This window comes from Condylura cristata, unplaced genomic scaffold (assembly GCF_000260355.1).
Source record: "Condylura cristata isolate star-nosed mole 26May11 unplaced genomic scaffold, ConCri1.0 scaffold00016, whole genome shotgun sequence".
Taxonomy (NCBI): Eukaryota; Metazoa; Chordata; class Mammalia; order Eulipotyphla; family Talpidae; genus Condylura; species Condylura cristata.
Genome location: NW_004567117.1, coordinates 19,907,473 through 19,926,679, shown reverse-complemented (window position 1 = coordinate 19,926,679; position 19,207 = coordinate 19,907,473). Strand labels below are relative to the sequence as shown.

General features: G+C 33.1%; 1 protein-coding gene across 1 annotated transcript in view; it reads left to right on the top strand.

Annotated features, from left to right (window-relative positions):
- Positions 1-19,207, top strand: part of CCDC178 (coiled-coil domain containing 178) — a 232,663-nt gene that overhangs the window by 50,112 nt on the left and 163,344 nt on the right. The window contains exons 16-17 of the mRNA XM_004683996.1: positions 1,165-1,310; positions 3,581-3,740. Of these exons, the coding sequence (XP_004684053.1) occupies positions 1,165-1,310; positions 3,581-3,740 (306 nt within the window). The remainder of the gene's footprint in view (positions 1-1,164; positions 1,311-3,580; positions 3,741-19,207) is intronic.

Genomic DNA, 19,207 nt, shown 5'->3' with positions numbered 1-19,207 from the left:
AATTATTTCTCTACTTCAATAAGAAGATAAAATAAAAATTATCTTTTAGCTAGATATGGATAAACCTACATTTTAGATATTAATAACTGACATTTTAGGTATTAATTTTTCTGTTCAACATTACTGTAACCTAAAAACAAAAACAAAATCTTTATTGTAATTTAACTTTATTGTAATTTAAAGCAGTGACATTTCCACGGACTACTTTTTCTAAAATCTAAACATGTTTAGAGAATATATTAGAAAGACCTTTTCACACAAATAAGAGCTGAAGGAGTTTCAAATAATATACCTCCTACAGGAAAATAGAAAAACTCCAGAACTTCTATAAGATGAAAGAAAGAGATAAGTATATGGAAATTCAATGTTTAAAATCTTTGACAACCATCATAATTCTGTGGTAAAATAAGTATAAAATATTAGTCTTCTTTTGAAAAGCTGTAAGAATAAAGGAATTATATTTCTTTTTCCAAATACAATAAAGGATAAAGTAATAGAAAGTGGAAAAGAATTAAGGAACAAATTGGTAGAAGTGACATTTAACAGAAGCCAAGAGAGAAGTTGATCTTTGGAATTAGTTGGGAGAGCACTAATAATTAGAATCAACATGAGGAACAACCTTCAATAAGTCAATCATCCAGTCAGTAAATGAGTCATATAGACGCCCAACCAGTATGAAAGAATAATACAATGGACGCAAAATAAGTTCTCCCAACCAGTATGAAAGAATAATACAATGGATGCAAAATAAGTTCTCCTATCTAACTCAAAATTATGTTTGCATTAAATATCAATTTCTTTTTTTAGAAGTTTAGAACTACGTGTACTTGTACACCTTCAATATATGTGTTTGAAAACAAATAATCACATTTTTCAACTTCAAAGAATATGCATTTAAAATTGCATGTGTGTAGATGGGAGTACAAGTTAGTATAAAAGAGAGGGTAAAGTACATTAAGGGGTAGAGGAGAAGTATTTCTAATTCATTTTTTAGAAAATCTTTTCAAATGTAATAATGGAGTAGAGAACATATAGGTAACTTGTTACTTTTATGATAACTTAGCATTAACTTTTCCATGGACATCTGTAATTGTGTCTGTAAATCACAGGGATTTGAAAATAGCAATATTTGAGATGAAGCATTCTTGATTTTTTTCCCCCCAGGGAAAACAGTCATTGATTTTTAAAGAAATAGAATCCACTAAAAGTAAAACATTTATTTATCATACAAAAATATATCAAATGGATAAAGATTTAGAAGAAAAAATAAAAGAAAAGGAAAATATTGTTAAAAAAATTGACATTTTAAAGTAAGTATTTGAAAGTTTTATGAAATATTAAAGTTTAATATTACAACAGATAAGACCAAACTTATAGGTCTAAAATTTGTTCTTAAAGTGATCAATATTTTCTATAATAATTTGGTTTGGAATATACATGTGATGTTTGATAATTTTGGTTTAAAATCTTGCTATGTTCTTTATTGCGCCCTTGAATTTATTCTAAATTGAATAACTGGAAATATTTCTTTTTTCAAATACAATAACTTTATTCCTTATTAAAATAAATCATTTTTCCCACTAAATTCATTATTTCTCACTAGTTTGACGTGGCTATAACTTACAGTTTTCCACCCATTTTTTATAGTAATAGTTTTGAGGTAAGAATTTAAAAATTGATATTCTACAAAATGGCATGTGCTTTATTCGCATTTATTGTTTTCTAAAGTCCCCTCACTTGTTTGGGGGGCTACTAACATACCTAATACATGTTAGTTAAGACAGCGTAGCTATAGACTTTCACTTAGAATTTGTTTTTCTTCATTTACCTTGGTTACTACTCTCTGTTTTTCGATAGATTGAGAACAGGGTTTTGTGTACAATTGACCACTTTTAGGAATAATTTAATTTAAATATAGATAGCTGATATAAGATAGGGAGATTCATCATATTTGAGAAATAAAGTGTCAGAAAAATAATTATGCACAGCCCGATACCATATACCTTAGTGGAAAAAAGTCAATGAACTCAACAAGAATTTGTTTAGCTGTTACCTTAGGGCAAAAACTTATTTGCAAAAATATTATATAGCTTTATCTACAAATGACTAAATCATGTTGAGTATGTCACATCAGAAAGCAAAAAAAAAAAAAAAGACATGTTGTTTCCTTTGAAAGATATTTACTCAAATTGTTAAGTATCTAAGAATATTTTGGGATTCACAGATATAACCTTAAAATTATATTATTTACATTAAACAAAATATTTAATTTAGGACTTGATTTTTTTTTCTTCTACAGAGTTTTTACCATTTCAATAGTAATAGTAGGTTATATTGCCTTTTAAATATTTGTTACCATGTACTAGTGAAACTTTGCTTTTCCCTCCAGTAACAGGAGAAAAGGCACTGTGATATTTACAACTCTTGTTACTTAGCAGTGATGCTGAACAATTTCAAGTGAAATTTAAGAGAAGCATTGATTGACTTCTTAAAGTGCCATTTACTTGTGGGCAATATGTTACCCCATTACATTCTATTCTTAAAGCAAAATCTTAAATTATGTAATAAACTTCCCATATGAATGCTGAGGAAACACACTGGAAAATCAAGCCGTTGTCTTAAGGGCATACAGTTAATTCGCGGCAAAGCTAGTTCCAGCTTAGGTCTATCATGCTCCGTAGTCTGTGCTCTTTCAGCTGTGCATATCAACTCTATAGATTAAGACTGGAAAGGAAAATAATTTCAAATAAGCCATATTAGTAATAATCTTCTGGTAATAATAGGAGCACTTATCAAATTAATAATTCTTTATTGGTAACTCATGGTATGGCTATTGCCAGGCACCAAGAAAGATAAATTGGTAAATGAGAAAGTATGCCTTCAAGTATCTGAAAATTATTTTAGAGAAACCAATCTTGCACATACAAAACAATTGAAATGTAAATAGATTAATAGCAATTTAAGCTACCCTGGACTCTTGTGTAATTTTCACAACTGTTTAACTGGGAAGTAAATGAATTCAAACCCAAACCTAAAGGACTTATGAATCGTTTTTTTTTCATCAATGTGAGAAAATAAACAGTATTTTCACGTGTAGCTGTACATACAGAGTGTATATTATACATATATAATTACTAAAATTATACATTGAACATACATTATACATGTATTATACTTTATAACATTCCCATTATTCACACTTAGTGGTTGGGAACCATCTGTATGGAATTAGATCCTGTTTTTCATCGTATTTGCCTCTCAATATAGATATATTCACTCTTGCATAATTAGCTATGAACTGATAACCTTATCAGAGTATATCCTTGGATTTGCATGCCTAGCCGAGGATTTCTTTCTATATGTCAACAAAATAAACTTACAGTCAACTAGCTAACTAAGAGAATCCACCAAATTTTTTTTTTTCACCTGGATGACTTGAAGTAATTCTGTAAGGTTGGGATTTAGAAGACCTAGGGAATATCCAAAACACTCCAGTTCCAAGATTTTTCCAATGTTGGGTCTTTTTAATATATCATAAAATATTAAGTGATTAATGGTGAATGCAATTATTTCTTCATAGAGACCAATTAGAAACGATCAGGTATAAAAAGGAACATGCTCAAGCTGTGTTTGAGCATCTCATGAATGAGAAAAAAGTCTGCAAAGAGAGAATATATGAAGAAGAACAGAAATTCCATCTACTCTTTACTATGAGGAAAAAAACTCTGGCAAATATTAAAGTGAGTATTATTTTTTAACTATTTGATATTGAAGGTAATAAAATAATAGAAGCTAGTTTGAGGTAGTTATGTTTAAAGTGAGTCTTTTAACATAATAAACATGTAACAAACCTTTTTTTCTTCTTAATTATATGCATATAGCTATGAATTCATATTTTAATGTACTTTATTTAGATGGTCATTTTGTCATTGTATGATTTTCATATCATTACTGATGTGAAATAGAGGTTATATTTGTTCTAGGGTCATTTTTTTATTTTAAATAGGAGATGTGAGAATAATTACATTTTGTTTCTAAGTAAACATTGAAAATTGACTAGTCAGTCTTGAAAAATGGAAATTGTTAATACTCCTTTCCTTTAAAAAAATTTGAATATTTCTTTTTTTTAATTTGAATATTTCTTAATTGCCCTTTATACATACTATTTAAAAACAGGAAGGGAAATGCTTTCCTAGATGTAAAATTTTATTGTTTTATGAAACTATACATGCTAAATTTCTAATATAGAATATGACTAAGTGATTTCTGTCTCACTTTGGACTTTTATAACAGTTTTTCTATATATGACTATAACAATCTATAATAATAAACACTTGTTTTTAAATTACATTTATAAATACTACTTATTTTTGAGGGACACAATGGAAATTTACTTCTTAAAAAGTAAATAATTCTACCAGTTTATTATAACAATTTTATTTTTATTTTTTACATTTTTCATTTGTAATGAGTTTTAGTAGTTATTTTTGATCCTATTTATATGTTCAGTTGTGATATATTTATTTCTATCTTACATTTTCAAAAACATTGCTAGTACATCTAAGAAAATTATTTGAAACAAACATGCATTGAAAAAACATGCAATTGAATTCATGAACACGGTAACTTTAATGCAATTTCGGTGGTCCTTCATATAAGAAAATTACTAATAAAAGTTACATTTTTCTATTTTAAATGTGGCTATTACCTAAGTGTTTTTTTTTTTTTTGTCTGAAAATATGAAAATAATTGGTGCCATCTAGTGGCAATAAATGATGCCTCTTCTTGAAGGAGTTCCTAGAACTTTGATGGCCAGATTTCACATGTGTAATGCAATGTATGAATGGTTGAAGAAGCTTAGACTCAAATGCACCCATCATAACAAGAAGGCTTAAGTTATTTACTGACTTAAGCATCATCCCCACCTCATATTTTATCACAGCAGTAGAATTAGTTGCTTGAATTCAACCACATTTTCCAGTCATACTGGTGCTGAGAACACAGTGGGATCTCAATAATCATTTATTGACTAGCATTTCAAACGGGACAATAATAATTAGTGAAATAGCAAAATATGGTCAGCAGGAGATAGATGAAAAAATCCTGTATAACTAGCCTCTCAGTATGAGATTTGTGTATCTTTTCACCCAAAAAACTGACTGTGCCTTCCCATTTTCAAGTGTACCAACCCTCAATCTCTTGAACACACCACATGGCCTCCTGTTTGTTTTATAGCACTAATATCTATCTGAGTTTGTTTTGCTTCTTTTTTGTCTGCTTTACCATCTATAAATATGTATTTTCCATGAGGAGAGACAATTTCTGCTGCATTCCACTCTGTATCATAAGAGTTTAGAACTGTGTCTGCCACAAGTGAAACACTCAATAACTTCTCATTGAATGACTGAATAGTAAATTAATTAACAGAAGCATTTTGAGTAAATTTGCTGTCCACTTGGCTAAAAGTGGGACTATTTTGATGATACAGTCCTTACTGTATCAATTTGATGTTTTATCGAATACTCATTTTGTACAAGAAACTTAATTTCTCTTACTCTCACCTTAATAATCTACATAAGAAATATGTCATTCAGTCTGTCTCCCTTAGGTGAAAATGGCTACATTGTTCTATTTTAAGCAATTAAGGATTCTGCTAAATAGCTCAATACTGATTCTCAAATATTCTTGAATCTATAGTAAAGTGTCTCTTATTGGTACCTGGATTGCTCTTTACTGTGCTTTCATCTTATGTGACCAAAATATAGAGTTTAGACAGTGACATTTTATCATTAATTAATGACACTAATATCAGTTATTGGTATTAAGGAATAAAAAGACAATATCATTCCTAACTAAAAAAAAAAAACAAAACTAGTTTTAATCCTCTTTAGAAATTAGATGAGATAATAACTTGTAAATATGTACATAGTGTGTAATAGTCCCAAGAAGAGAGAAGTCTTTTCAGTATCATTATAAATGTAGTGTTACTAATCTGGGGAGTCCCCTTAGGGCAGAAGGTTTAATCAACAATTATTGATCTCCTAAAGGAATTGTCTATTAAAAAACTTTTTATAAGTCACAGTGGAGTGGAGAGCATGAGAAAACAAACCACAGAATTAGAAGCAAGAATAGTAAAATAGTTTGAGGAAAAAATATATACAAATTACAGATAACATTCAAGTGGCAATGTGGGATTTTAATTTCAGTGTCTTTTCAGTAGGCAATTCTATACCAAATATTTTTAAGTGGCAGATTTTTATAGTGTGAAGTTTTTACCAACTGCCTATAATTTTCATTATGCCACCCATGAGTCCTGGAGATACATTGCCTGTGGATACCTCTAAATCACCCAAGGAAGCCCTAACCACAATGCATATCACCCACACAGATATCCTCCATGTCAAGCTTCATGTTTGGAAATATCTGTAGTGAATGTGAAGCTTTGCAGGTAGCTCATATGTATATGTAGAGAGCAGCCCAATTACAGAATAGGGAGGGCATACAAAAACTCGTACACTTAGCACCACCCTAAGGAGGGCAAACAGGAGGGTGTCATTAATCAGTCTGACTTCGTAGGATCTAGAGAAACTATATAATCTTAGTAAGTCCACTTCAAAAGGAACAAAAAGTGTGGGGCAAGTAGATTCATAAAAGACCTGAGAAAACCTCAGAACCTCTAACAGGATTGATAGATAAGTGTATTTCTGTCCCAAAACCAGTCAATAGAGACGAGAAGATGGAGACAAATGCAGAGAACCTTCGTCAAATATGGATATAAAATATTCTTTAAGGAATTAGAGAATTAAAATAACATGTTACCACTAAAGGAAAACAATCTTTCTGTAATCAGTGCCAAAGAAATGAAAATGTGAAATTTACCCGATACAGAATTCGATGTAATTATTTTAGGAAACAATGAGTACAAAACAGAGCAATACGAATTCAATGAAAAACAGAGCAATACAATTCAATGAAAAACATGAACAAGGACAAAATTTAATAGGGTGAATTTAGTAAAAAAAACTGGCAATAGAGAACCCCAAGTGGCAAATTGATTATACAGAAGAGTCTGTGAAGTAGAAGAGTATATGAAATTATCCTGTTGGGGAAAAAATGTAAAGAAAAAAGAATGAAAATGAATAAATAAACTCTATGGGAACCATAAGGAGGAGCAATCTGAACATTCCTGGGATCCAAAAAGAAGGGAGCAAGATGCTGCCACAATGAAGACACAGTACTTGCGGCCTCCAAATACAACTAGATCACAATAAGATTAGGCCTCCAACCTCTGAGGGAAAATGGATCATCACACCACACACTAACAGCCACACTCCAGTGGGACAGGTAAGGAGAACTTTAAGTGAAAGGTTTATAGCAATATAAATGTGCCGTCAACCCACAAGCATGAGAGGCTGTTGCTTGCAGAATCCCCCTCAGTTGTTCACTCAGGGACAAATGCCATTACCTGGACTGAGAGCACCAGACAATGGCGTGTGGAGTTGGTCCTCAGGACAGAGGAGCTGCAATGCTGGAGAGCTGCAGAGTGGTGGTGTAGAGGAAGGATCTCTCAGTGGGCCTGCAGATCTTGATATAAAGCAGCTGGAGCCTCAGTTGGTGTGGGGGGGGGGGGCTGGGAGGTAGGCAGGGAACAAGTAAGATCATCTATGCTTCAGTCTATGCAGTCAAAGTAATTTAGTTCAATATTGGTATTTCTTCTGTTTGTCTTTGAAGATTATTTGTTACATTTGCTTTCTTTCATTTTATTAATTGACAATATCATTCCTGGCTTCTGTTTTCTATTTCATTAAAATTTCTTTTCTTCATATTCAGAGGGACTTCCAATTTTTCCCTTCATATTGGTGTGAAAATGCTCTGAGTCTCCTGGAATTTGGGGGTTGTTTCTTTAAACAATTAAATGCTGGTCAGACTCATATACCATTGTGAAGATTACACCTGAGCCACCTTGAATGAAATGCTGGAGTTAGACTTACTGCTGAGAGGAATGCATTCCAAGAAATAAAGTCTCTTAAAGTGTTACTATATCAGCATGCTTACGGGACAGGCAGGTAGGCAGTTGGCTTGAGGAAAAGGGAGCAATTAGGATAAAAGCAGATAAAACCAGAGAGATAATGTCAGCTACAATATTACAAGGATTTTCATTTCCACTCTGCATGAAATAAGGAGATATTTTAGGATTTGGAACTTAGGAGTGGTAAGTCCTGGTTTAGGTTTGAAAAGAATCACCGAAGCAGCAAGGTTGAGGATATTCTGAGGAGAATCAGGTTAGAAGTAGGAAGACCATGTAAGAAGCTCACACAGACATACCTTGCTTTATTGTGCTACACTTCATTGCACTTCTCAGATATTTTATATCTTAAAAATTGAAGATTTTGATAATCCTGGTAGAACAAGTATATGGCACCTTTTCCCGATACCATACTGAGAAAACAGGGACTTCATGTTTGTGTCACATTATGGTTAATCTCATAATGTTTCAAATATTTTCATTGTTTTTATATCTGTTGTGGTAATCTTTGTTGTCACTCTTATAATTATTATGAATGTGAACACATTCATAAAAGAACACTATTTCAATCCCCAAATGTTTGTGTTATTGACTAATCTAGCAACCTTTTTCCTGTCTGTCTCCCTGTCCTTAAACCTCTCTGTCCCTTCAGAAAATAATATTGAAATTAGGTTCTTTACTGACCCTACCATGATCACTAAGTACTATTAGTGATAGGAAGAATCACATATATCTTGTTGTAAATCAGAACTAGGAATGATTAAGTTTAGTGAGGAACAGGTAGATGTCCAAAGCCATATCTAGCTAAGACCATTGATGAAGGTGACTACACTAAGCAAAGGACTTCAATATAGATTTTAAAAAATCTTATCTTGAAAGTTGTCATCCAAGACTCAACTAAGAAATCTGCTGGAGATGTTCAAGGAGATTAATTTTTTCATGCCTGGTTTATGCAAAATCCATTCTGCAATTCACGAATCAAAGAATAATTTTGCTACTCAAGTCTTATTATTTAAGAAATATATTTCACAATACCACAAGTTGTCGTAGAGTGATTTCCCTGATAGAGCTGGGGAAAATAAATGGAAATCTTTCTGGAAAACATTCACCATTCCAGATGTTATAAAGAACATTTGTGATTCATGGAAAGGGGTCAAAATATCAACAATAACATGAATTTGACATAAATTGGTTCCAACCCTCATGGGAATCTTTGAGATGATGAAGAACTGGGTAGTGGAAGTAATTGCAAACATAATGGAAAGAACAAAGGAACTAGGATTAGAGATGAAACCCGAGGATGTGACAGAGTTGCTGTGTTTCATGACGCAATTTTAGCTTCTAAGGATTAAGAGTTACTTCTTATGGATGAACAGTGAAACTGGCTTCTTGAGATGGAATTTACCACTGGTGAGGTTGCTGTATACATTGTAAAATGGCAAGAGGTTTCAAATATTGTATAAACTTCGTTGATAAAGCTGTAGTGGTGCTTGAGAGGATTGAAAGAAGTTCTCGTGTGTATAAAATGTGATATCACAGCATTATATGCTGCAGAGAAGTCTTTTATGAAGTAGGTGGCAAATTTACAAACATTTCCATAACCTCCCTGACCTTTCGCAACTACCACGCTGTCAATCAGGAGCCATCAACAGGACTCAGGTCTCAGCAATTTTAACTTGCTGAAGGTCCAGATGAGAGCTAGCACATCTAACAATAAATTATCTAAACAATAAAGTGTATACACTTTTTAGGCATAATGTGATTACTGTAGCTTAATAAATAACATTATAGTGTAGCCACAATCTTTATATGAACTGGGAAATCAAAAACTGTTTGTGTCTTATGGAATAAAAAATTTTTGAGGTGTCCTGAACTCAATACACTGTTTTGAGGTGGTCTGAACTGGCAGTATCTTCTGGTATACCTGTAATGTCTTCATGTCTTCCTTGATAAATTAATAATAATTTCTTGTAAAATAATAATAATAATTTCCAATGTGTATATGACTGATGATAATCAGACATTACACAAATGGACTTGGATTGAAGTTACTAGGTATGACATCAAAGTCAGGCCAAAATGCTAATATAACTTACTCTTTAAATTAAAATAAATACAAGACCCATAAAAATAAAACAGAGCCCTCCCTGGTGGTGCACCGGGTGGCACAGCACTAAGAAGCCAAAGCCACTTCAGCATGAGTTCAATCCCTGCCCCTGGAGCTGACCCATATGGCATGGCAGAACCTCTCCTGACCCGTCCTCTGCTCTCCTCAGCAGTGTACTTCATTGATCTGCCTGTTCTACTCCCTACTCTGTCTCGGGTGAAGCCTCTCACCTCCCCCACACCACTAGCCTGTACCCCAGTTCTGTATGCATAAATAAATCTTTAAAATAAAAAATAAAACAAATAAATAAATCTGCAGGAATGCAAGATTTAAAAGCAAAATTAATAGGCAAATGAAGAAAAGAAAAGGAAACTAATTGCATATTATGTGATTGGTACTAATATCTGTATTAAGAGCTTCTATAAATTAAAAGGAATATATATGTATTCCAGGAATTATGAAAATTCAGCCACAAGAGCAAACAGGAATATTAAATTGCCAGATATTACTGATAATCAATGAATTAATATGACAATATGATACTGTATTTTCTTTTAAATAGGAAAAGACTAAATGTTAATACCCAAAATTATCATGCTGCAGAGGAAATATAAATTTGTTTATTCCTTCAAGATAGAAATTTTGCAATATGTATCTAAAACCTCTAAAAGAACATATGCTGTGATTTACTATTCAACACTAGGCATATGTACGATGAAAATTATTAGAAAACTACACAAAGCTGGATATTTAGATATTTCCACTTGTGTGCTTTTTTACTAGTGATGCAGATAAACAAAGAGAGATAAAACTTAGAATATTCGTTCAGGAGATATCATGAAGACTCAGTTGAAAAGTTTATACTTAATTCATAAAGCAGTGAGACATGAAGGAATTTTGAAGAGTGCAGCAGGCTCAAACCTAGGTTGTAGCCATATCAATTAGACCACATTATGTAGAATGAAATAAAATAAACTGCATGTTGTACATACAAGTTGAAAAAACATTTTTTGATAATCAAAGAGAAGTGGTGAACTGATGGAACCGGAATTATTGACTTAACAGAAACTGATGACAACTTGGATATGATACGTGAATGAAAGAGCAGAATATATGGGAGATAGCACATTGGTTGACTGGAAAATAATATGGCAACATGTATAGTAAAATGAGTAGTATACATTTTGATAACTGGCTTTGTGGAGAATATGACATGTTTTACATATGGTAGAGACTATGTAAGTGGAACACGTCCTTCATAAGTCACTAAATGAAGTGAGAATTTGAGAAAAGTAGTGGCGACGAAACTGACTCAAGCCGCTCTGTTGATAGCTGAAGCCATGAGAGTGCAGGAATGCTCTGAAGAAAGATATATACAAGTTATTATACATGCATACTTATATATCAATATATAAATAATTTTTAAAACTATAACTTATAGAATGACTCAGCAGTAGATATTCTAGAAAATATCTGACAACAGAACCTGGGTCTGAGGCTACTACGTTAAAATCTCTCAGTTCTTACACTCAGCCTGGTGAATATGGAGGCTTGTGCTGTGTCGACTCCACATTTCTCTTTTGTCACAAGATTCTAAAGTTAGGCTCTTGTAATCAGGGGTACTAGAGCAAGACTGGAATGTTGAAGGAGAAAGGAGAAATGTGTTCCTCACTGTCTGCTGTCTGTGAGCTTCCTGCTTGTGTTTTTAGCCATCTTCATCCTTGAAAGACAGTCGCCTTGATGCAGAAGTGCCACGCTTGAATACAACTAGCAGCTTTAGCAACAATTGAAGAACTGATCTTTTGTGTGTCTTCTTGTAGAAAAACCACAGTCAGTGTACTGGAGTCTCCTCCTTAGATGTCTGAAACTGAATTCAATTATATTTTAGGTTGAACTTAAGGTTGTTAGGAGGAACTACTTGGAGGATACTGTCCAGCGGCATCTGGAACTGAATGAAGAATTTGAATGGAGACATGATTGTGGAAATGATAAACATATTCATTGTATCAAACCTTACCCGGAAATCTTAAATAATATAGTGAATATTTAGAAGAGAAATCAAGACACAGTCCTAGCTCAGTGGTTATGCTATGGGAAAGGAACAAGAGAGAAGTTTAATGCTCAAAGATTATTGTTAGAAAGTGAGGTATAGGAGTCTAAAACTTTAGTCATAGTGTCATTTTAGGTGACAGTAATGCCAGAAGGGTGTCCATGGGTATGGGTTGTTGATGGAATGTGGAATAAAGTTAAATAAAATCGAGTAAGTCCATAAAATCCAATATTAAAATGTTGGCCTGGTCATCCACATATGAAGTAAAATAAAACAGAAAGAGTGTGGAACACGAGATATATAGGAAGAGAAGATAGTGCCCTTAGGGCATCAAGATTTCCCCTCATAGGAAAAATGGGTAGCAAAGCATTAAATGACCATTCAATTTTGTGACAAAGATAAAGGATTATAATCTTTAATTAATATAAAACTCAAAACGTAAGTAAAACTTAAGTCTTAGATTTAACAACTCAAAACTTTTTCTATAAGAATGGAGGAATACTGGTTTGGAAGTGATAATAAAGAGCTACGATTGCACTAATGGAATACAGACCTTGTAGTAAATAGGGCTTTTGGAAATGAATATTCTTCCATTTAGACTCAGATTTAGTCAATATAAGCAGTTGTACCCAGAATTTTGTAATGAGAGAGAAATGAAATCTAAACTTGTGCAGCAACAAATTCACAATTCATTGTTTACATTTGAAAGGATTAGAATGAGGTAAAAGTCCAATTTAATTAGTCAGCATAGATGGATTTCCTACTAGATAAAATACACTCTTCCTCATGCTGAGGATTATGTAAATAAACTCTGGAAAATGTACCAATCTTGTAAGATTTTGCTAACCAGTGACAAAATCAAAGGAAGAGAGGTTACTTAAATATTGTCGACTAATTCAAAAAAAATTGAGAAAGTAAGTTATTGCTTTATGATTATGCTTTACCTTTACTACTAATAAAGACCAACAAAGTTACATTATATTTTATTTTATTATAAATGCATTATTATATATATGTGTAAATACTTTTTAAAATTATCACATAAAATAACTAAGCAGTACTGAATACCATAACACATTTTTATGTTTATTTTCATTGTACAGGTAATTAAAAGAATTTCATTGTGCTATCTAGCTTTAAGTTGTATGACCTTTACAAGAGTTGCTTTCTTCAGGAAGATAACTTTATCTTGCTTTCAGAAAGCATAAATTTAATAAACGAAGTATCTACAGGGTTATAATATTCATAAATACTTTATCCTATCTAAAGTACTCCACCACAGTGAAGGGATTTTGTTGTTCCTCTAGGCTTTACAGGGAGATTAGAGACAGGTAGACAAAAGAGAGAAAAGAAACAGAAGAGGGCGAGGGGAGAATAGAAAGGGATCACTAGCTATCATGTTGTCTTTAATGAGTTATCAGTGATTTCCCTTCATAAGTAATAGCACCATTATTAACTCCCTTTCAAACTTAGGATTTAAAGTTTAAATTTTGAATCTGGCCCTGATGTTCTGTAAGGTATCTGAAATGTGACTTTACAGTGTCTTATGGGGAGCATTGTTAGTATTACTCAAATAGCCCCCCCACTGTCTGATTTATCTGCTTATAGAGAACATGTATACCTGACCTCCTGAGGGAGCTGCACATCTCAAATTTGGGTGCCATGATAGTAATAACAGTTTGAGAGAAAATGAAATAGGCTATAAAGAGAAAGAAAATGGAATATATAAACTATTGTACAATGTCATGTTCATTTTCAGTACTATATAAAATAATGAAAATGTTTTTCAATAACCTTTGCTGATTTTTATAATGTGAAGCATACTTTATGGAAAAAGACAATGAACAAAGCAAAAAAAATTAGTACAAATATTTTTTAGCATGACTCAAATCTCTGCATTGTTTTCTTTAAGTTTAGATGAGGGTTGAATTCTGAAATAGGAAGCCTTTCAGATAAAGGATGTTAACTTCTACATTTGGAAATTCTAAATTGCTTTTTCAGGGGTCTAAAATACAACTTAGCTCATTGATAAGAAGTCCAGTAAGAAAGGCAGCAAAGGTTATATTTTTCTAAAATCATAGGAACTCTAAAATTTGGGAACTAAAACTTAGTGACATTAAGCAAAACTTTCCCATACACACTCAACTTTTAAATTGTCTAGAGCTACTTGGATTTTAAATCAATTTAATGGAATTTAATGGATGCCTTTTTTACACTTCCAAATACTAAAAATCCTTAGTAAATGTTGAAGTACTGGGATATTATTACCACATATGCTTTGTGCCTGGTGAGATTATATCAGTGATTGTTTTTATTGGGGGGAGGGGTGCTAACGAGTCTCAATTTAGAGAAATTAAAGCCCTTGAGTTTACAATAATTTGAGAAATTGTGTCTTTCTGAAGTTAAAAAACAGACAGCATATGAACAGTATATCAAGCTTCTCTCATTAGTAAATGAGGGTTATTCTTACCAGGAACTCTTGATTTAGGCATACAAAACAAAATTATCTCCTAATTGGAGTGCATCATTGTTATACCACACCATTATCTTTCTGATGGGAGATGTCAGGTTGTATATGATGAGGAGGGGAGATTTTGGGGAGTGGTGAGGGAATGCCTAGTCTGACATCACCATATGACCATGATGATAATATAGGGTATAGAGCCCCACTTCATTTCTGCCTTCTAAATCCCCCTCAAATTCATCTATCTTCCTCTGGGACCAGTCCTAATCTGCAAACATACAGGAAAAATTTCAGAGAAATGTAGCCCCAACTTAACCAAGTAATAACATAACTCAGCACACCTTTTCCTTAACATGATCACTCCAAAATTTTTTTTTTTAAAGATTTATTTATTTATTCATACAGAACTGGGGTACAGGCCAGAGGCTCAGGGGCGGTGAGAGGCTTCACCAGAGACAGAGTGGGGAGCAGAACTGCTGAGGGGAGCAGCGGGCGGGTCAGGAGAGGTCTGCCTCGCCATGTGGTCACCTCCAGGGCAGGCGGGAATCGAACTCATGCGGAGGTGGCTTCAGATTCTCAGTGCTGTGCTTTAACCCGCTGCGCCACCAGGGAGGGCCCACTCCAAAATTTTTAAAAGGATAGTTAAATACTATTTTATATACTTTAGTGGCACTTAAGCATTTTCAACACACACACACAATAACTATGTGAGGTGGTGTCTGTGTCAATTAATTTTATTATGTTCATCATCCCACAATAAACACATATATTAAATCATCATGTAGCACATCTTACTGATGTCATTTTGTATGTACTAAAAATATGTACTGTTTGTCAAATATATCTCAATAATGTTGAAAACGTACTTGACTTCCAAGTAAAATCAGTTGAAAGTCATGCTTCTCAGATTCATTGTGCAACTGTTTTCAGCTGAACCAAAATTTCCCAATCATTTTGCAAAATAGGTCACGTAGAATCCATGTCACTTTGTTCATTTATCTAGTAACTCTTCTCATGTGCTACCCTATAACTTAAATACCACCATTTCAATTAGCCATTATGAGTATATCTTCAAATAAAGAATAAATAGTAAGATAAACAGATAGGGAGAAGAAATATTTATATAATTCTTTATATATGCATATACATAAATATATATAAACACACACATATATTATACACATGTTTTAAGCAAAATTAGGACTTTGTCACTTAAATAATCTTTGACCATGTTTTGGTTACCATACTGAGAAAATACTTTCTCAGATGGCTAAGCTGTGTACTGTGGTCAGTGAGATTAGTTTATTCTGGGCTACAGACAGAAGGTTTTCTGTCTGGGTTTGTCTTTCACCATTTACAACAACTGAACTAAAATTAACTTAATGATAAAGTAGATCACTCTATAAAATATAGAATAAATGCTCATTTTAGAGTAAAAATAGAAAGCAAAAAAGGTATCAATTTTTTTTTTTTTTACTTTGTCTAGAGCTACTTGGATTTAAAATCAGGTTATCACTCTATTAAAAAGGTTGTGTGAGGGGCCTTCACTGGTGGTACAAGGGGTTAAAGCACAGCAGTATGAAACTGGCTACTGCCACATCAGCACAAGTTCAATCCCTGGCCTGGGAGGTGACACACATGACATGGTAGACCTCTTCTGACCTCCTGTTGCTCCCCTCAGCAGTATATTTCAGTAGATCCACCTGTTCTGCTCCCCACTCTGACTCTGGTGAATTCTCTCACCCCCTGTGCCTCTGACCTATACCCCAGTTCTGTATGCATAAACAAACCTTAAAAAAGAAAAAGGTTTTGTGATATGTAACTAAACATTTTGAATTACAAATACCACTTTTATTACATAAATGTAAATATGAGAACTACACATTTTAAAACAGCCTTCATCACCTACAGCAGATATATTTAACCTAAATACATTATAGTGCTTGACATATAGTAGGCAATCAATACGTTCTTGTTAGAGGCATGATTGAAAAAGTGAAATTGGAATTATAATTGGAATTATTATGCAAAGTCAAAGATGAACTCTGTAAATCTGGAATTGTTATTTGTTGTGGGAAGTGGTGCTAGTGGTAACATTTATTTTATTTTTTTTTTTAAAGATTTATTTATTTGTACAATCAGAACTGGGGTACAGGCCAGAGGCTCAGGCGTGGCGAGAGGCTTCACCAGAGACAGAGTGGGGAGCAGAACAGGCAGATCGACGAAGTACACTGCTGAGGGGAGCAGCAGGCGGGTCAGGAGAGGTCTGCCACGCCATGTGGTCACCTCCGGGGCAGGCAGGATTCGAACTCATGCGGAAGTGGCTTTAGCTTCTCAGTGCAGTGCTTTAACCCGCTGCGCCACCAGGGAGGGCCAGTAACGTTTATATTTTTTCAAACTCTTCTCAATTTCTCCACCTAGCAACAATCATTATGGTAAATAATCACAGCAAAAATAAAAGTGGGAGCTACTTATTCATAAATACTTTAAGATGATATTTTCTATGTAAGATTTTCCTTAATAATCATAATATAAAGCCTATTAGTTCTCTCTTTTCTTTTTGAAGGTATTCAAGATCCCTTTTTTCAGTGGTTGCAATCCAGAACTACTTTACTAAATATATCAAAATTTCTATTTGTTGAAAAAATTATGAATATTTTCTCTATTTGTTGTGCGCTTACATTTTTAATAATTTCCACTTTTGCATTTCTTATTACCACAAGTTATATTTAGTTTTATTTTTAAGGGAGGTGATTTATTTACCCACCAGATGTTTAGTACAATAGCTAATATAAAACAGATACAAGAAAAGGTAACACGTTCTTGAGTATAGTATTTTGGAAATTTTTCACATTTGCAAAGATTAAAAGCAATCCTCATAATGTACACTTAACTCTTTCATTTATATCTCTTCTCTGCATTTTTTCATTTGTTGTTGAAAGTTCCTTATTCTTTTAAGCAAGACTTTTCCTGTCACACTGTTTAGAAGATACTGTATTTTTTCTGTACATCCATCCTTGCAAGTTTGCTTTTGTATTTCCCAGTGTCCCCTTCACTGCACTTGTGATGGAGGACAAGCACATCCTACTCAACCATCACTCAAATGATTTCTTTAAGCTGCAGTACACCCTTTCTAGCAATGAAAGTACTAGGGGTTATATCCTGAACTTGAGACTAGGATATTTGGTGAATATCTTTATAAAGTTGCTGTTGTCTCATATTAGGGAAAAAAGGTCATTTCCAGCTCTGTTTGGGTCTTTGTACGATGGTGTAGATGCAAATCAACCTTTCTGTTTGGCCTCACTTGAGTGCCATTAGTTACAAAAGGCAGTAACACTGCAGTGACCTAATTTCATTAAGTAACTGTGAGTAGGTTAAGTAAACCTGAATGATGGCCACTCTGTTCCTTACTTTTTTTTTTTTTTTTTAGTTTGTAATACTTTACAACTCAATACAAACTAAAAACTAGCATGATAAACATTTTCTATCATTTGCTTAACAAACTATTGCAGAATACACACTGATTATCTAGTTTGTCAAAATTGGAAAGCTAACTAAAAGCCTTTGATTCATAAGTAGTATCCTGTATGTATATGTCTGTAAAATGCCTTGCAGGCCAAAGCATATCAACTCTAGATTAGAATGTGCAGGTAGACACAACTGAACTTCTTTGGCTGCAGAAAATTTCTATTTTAAACTTAACAGGCCTTTCACTTTCTGATTAGTGTATACTGGTATTGATGGGAGTAATGAAAGTACACTGGCTTGATATTCAAGTTTGTGTTCTGTCTTTAGAACTATTGATTTTATTGGCTATCCTCATATTTGAATCATTCAGCCATGGCTAAATTTTCCTTGAAAATTATCAATGAGTCAACTATTAAGTAAAACTTTTCTTTCTATGCTGTAAACAAACAAACAAACAACTTTTTACTATGTTTTATATTTAGATGGTAATGCTATTCTGAAGTAAATGTGTCATCAGCAATCTTCTCAATTTGTATCTACTGTGAGCAAAAAGTATAACTGACACATTTTGTGCTTGTACACAAGCCTTTGTCATTTGCAACAAACTAAAAGAATATATGTAATATATCCTGAAGAAAAATCTAAACACATTTTATTTCCTTCTTGTTTGAAATTGAAACCTGCAAAAGTTAAGCCAAGAGTCACTTATTTCTGCTAGATGAAATTCAAGTGATTGAAGACTTATCTGTTCTCTATTTTCATTCTAACCTAGGCACAATGATTCTAGGTTAGAATGAAAATAGAGAACAGGTAAGTCTTCAATTATAAACTGACTCACTTTAATAAAAAATCAAATAGCGCATGTTAATCTCAAAAAAGTAATTTTTCATTGAAAATTCATAACAAGTTCTGTTGCTTCCTAAAGGCTACCTGAACACATCATGAAAATTCTATAGATCAGAGTGCAATGAAGTAAGAGTGAGTAATAACCACTGACTAGAGAAACTTGTAGAATAAATCTATTTAATTGCATATTTAAGATGAGTTTCACTTCTGTGTGGGGGGAGCAAGCTGAATGCCCTATCACCAACC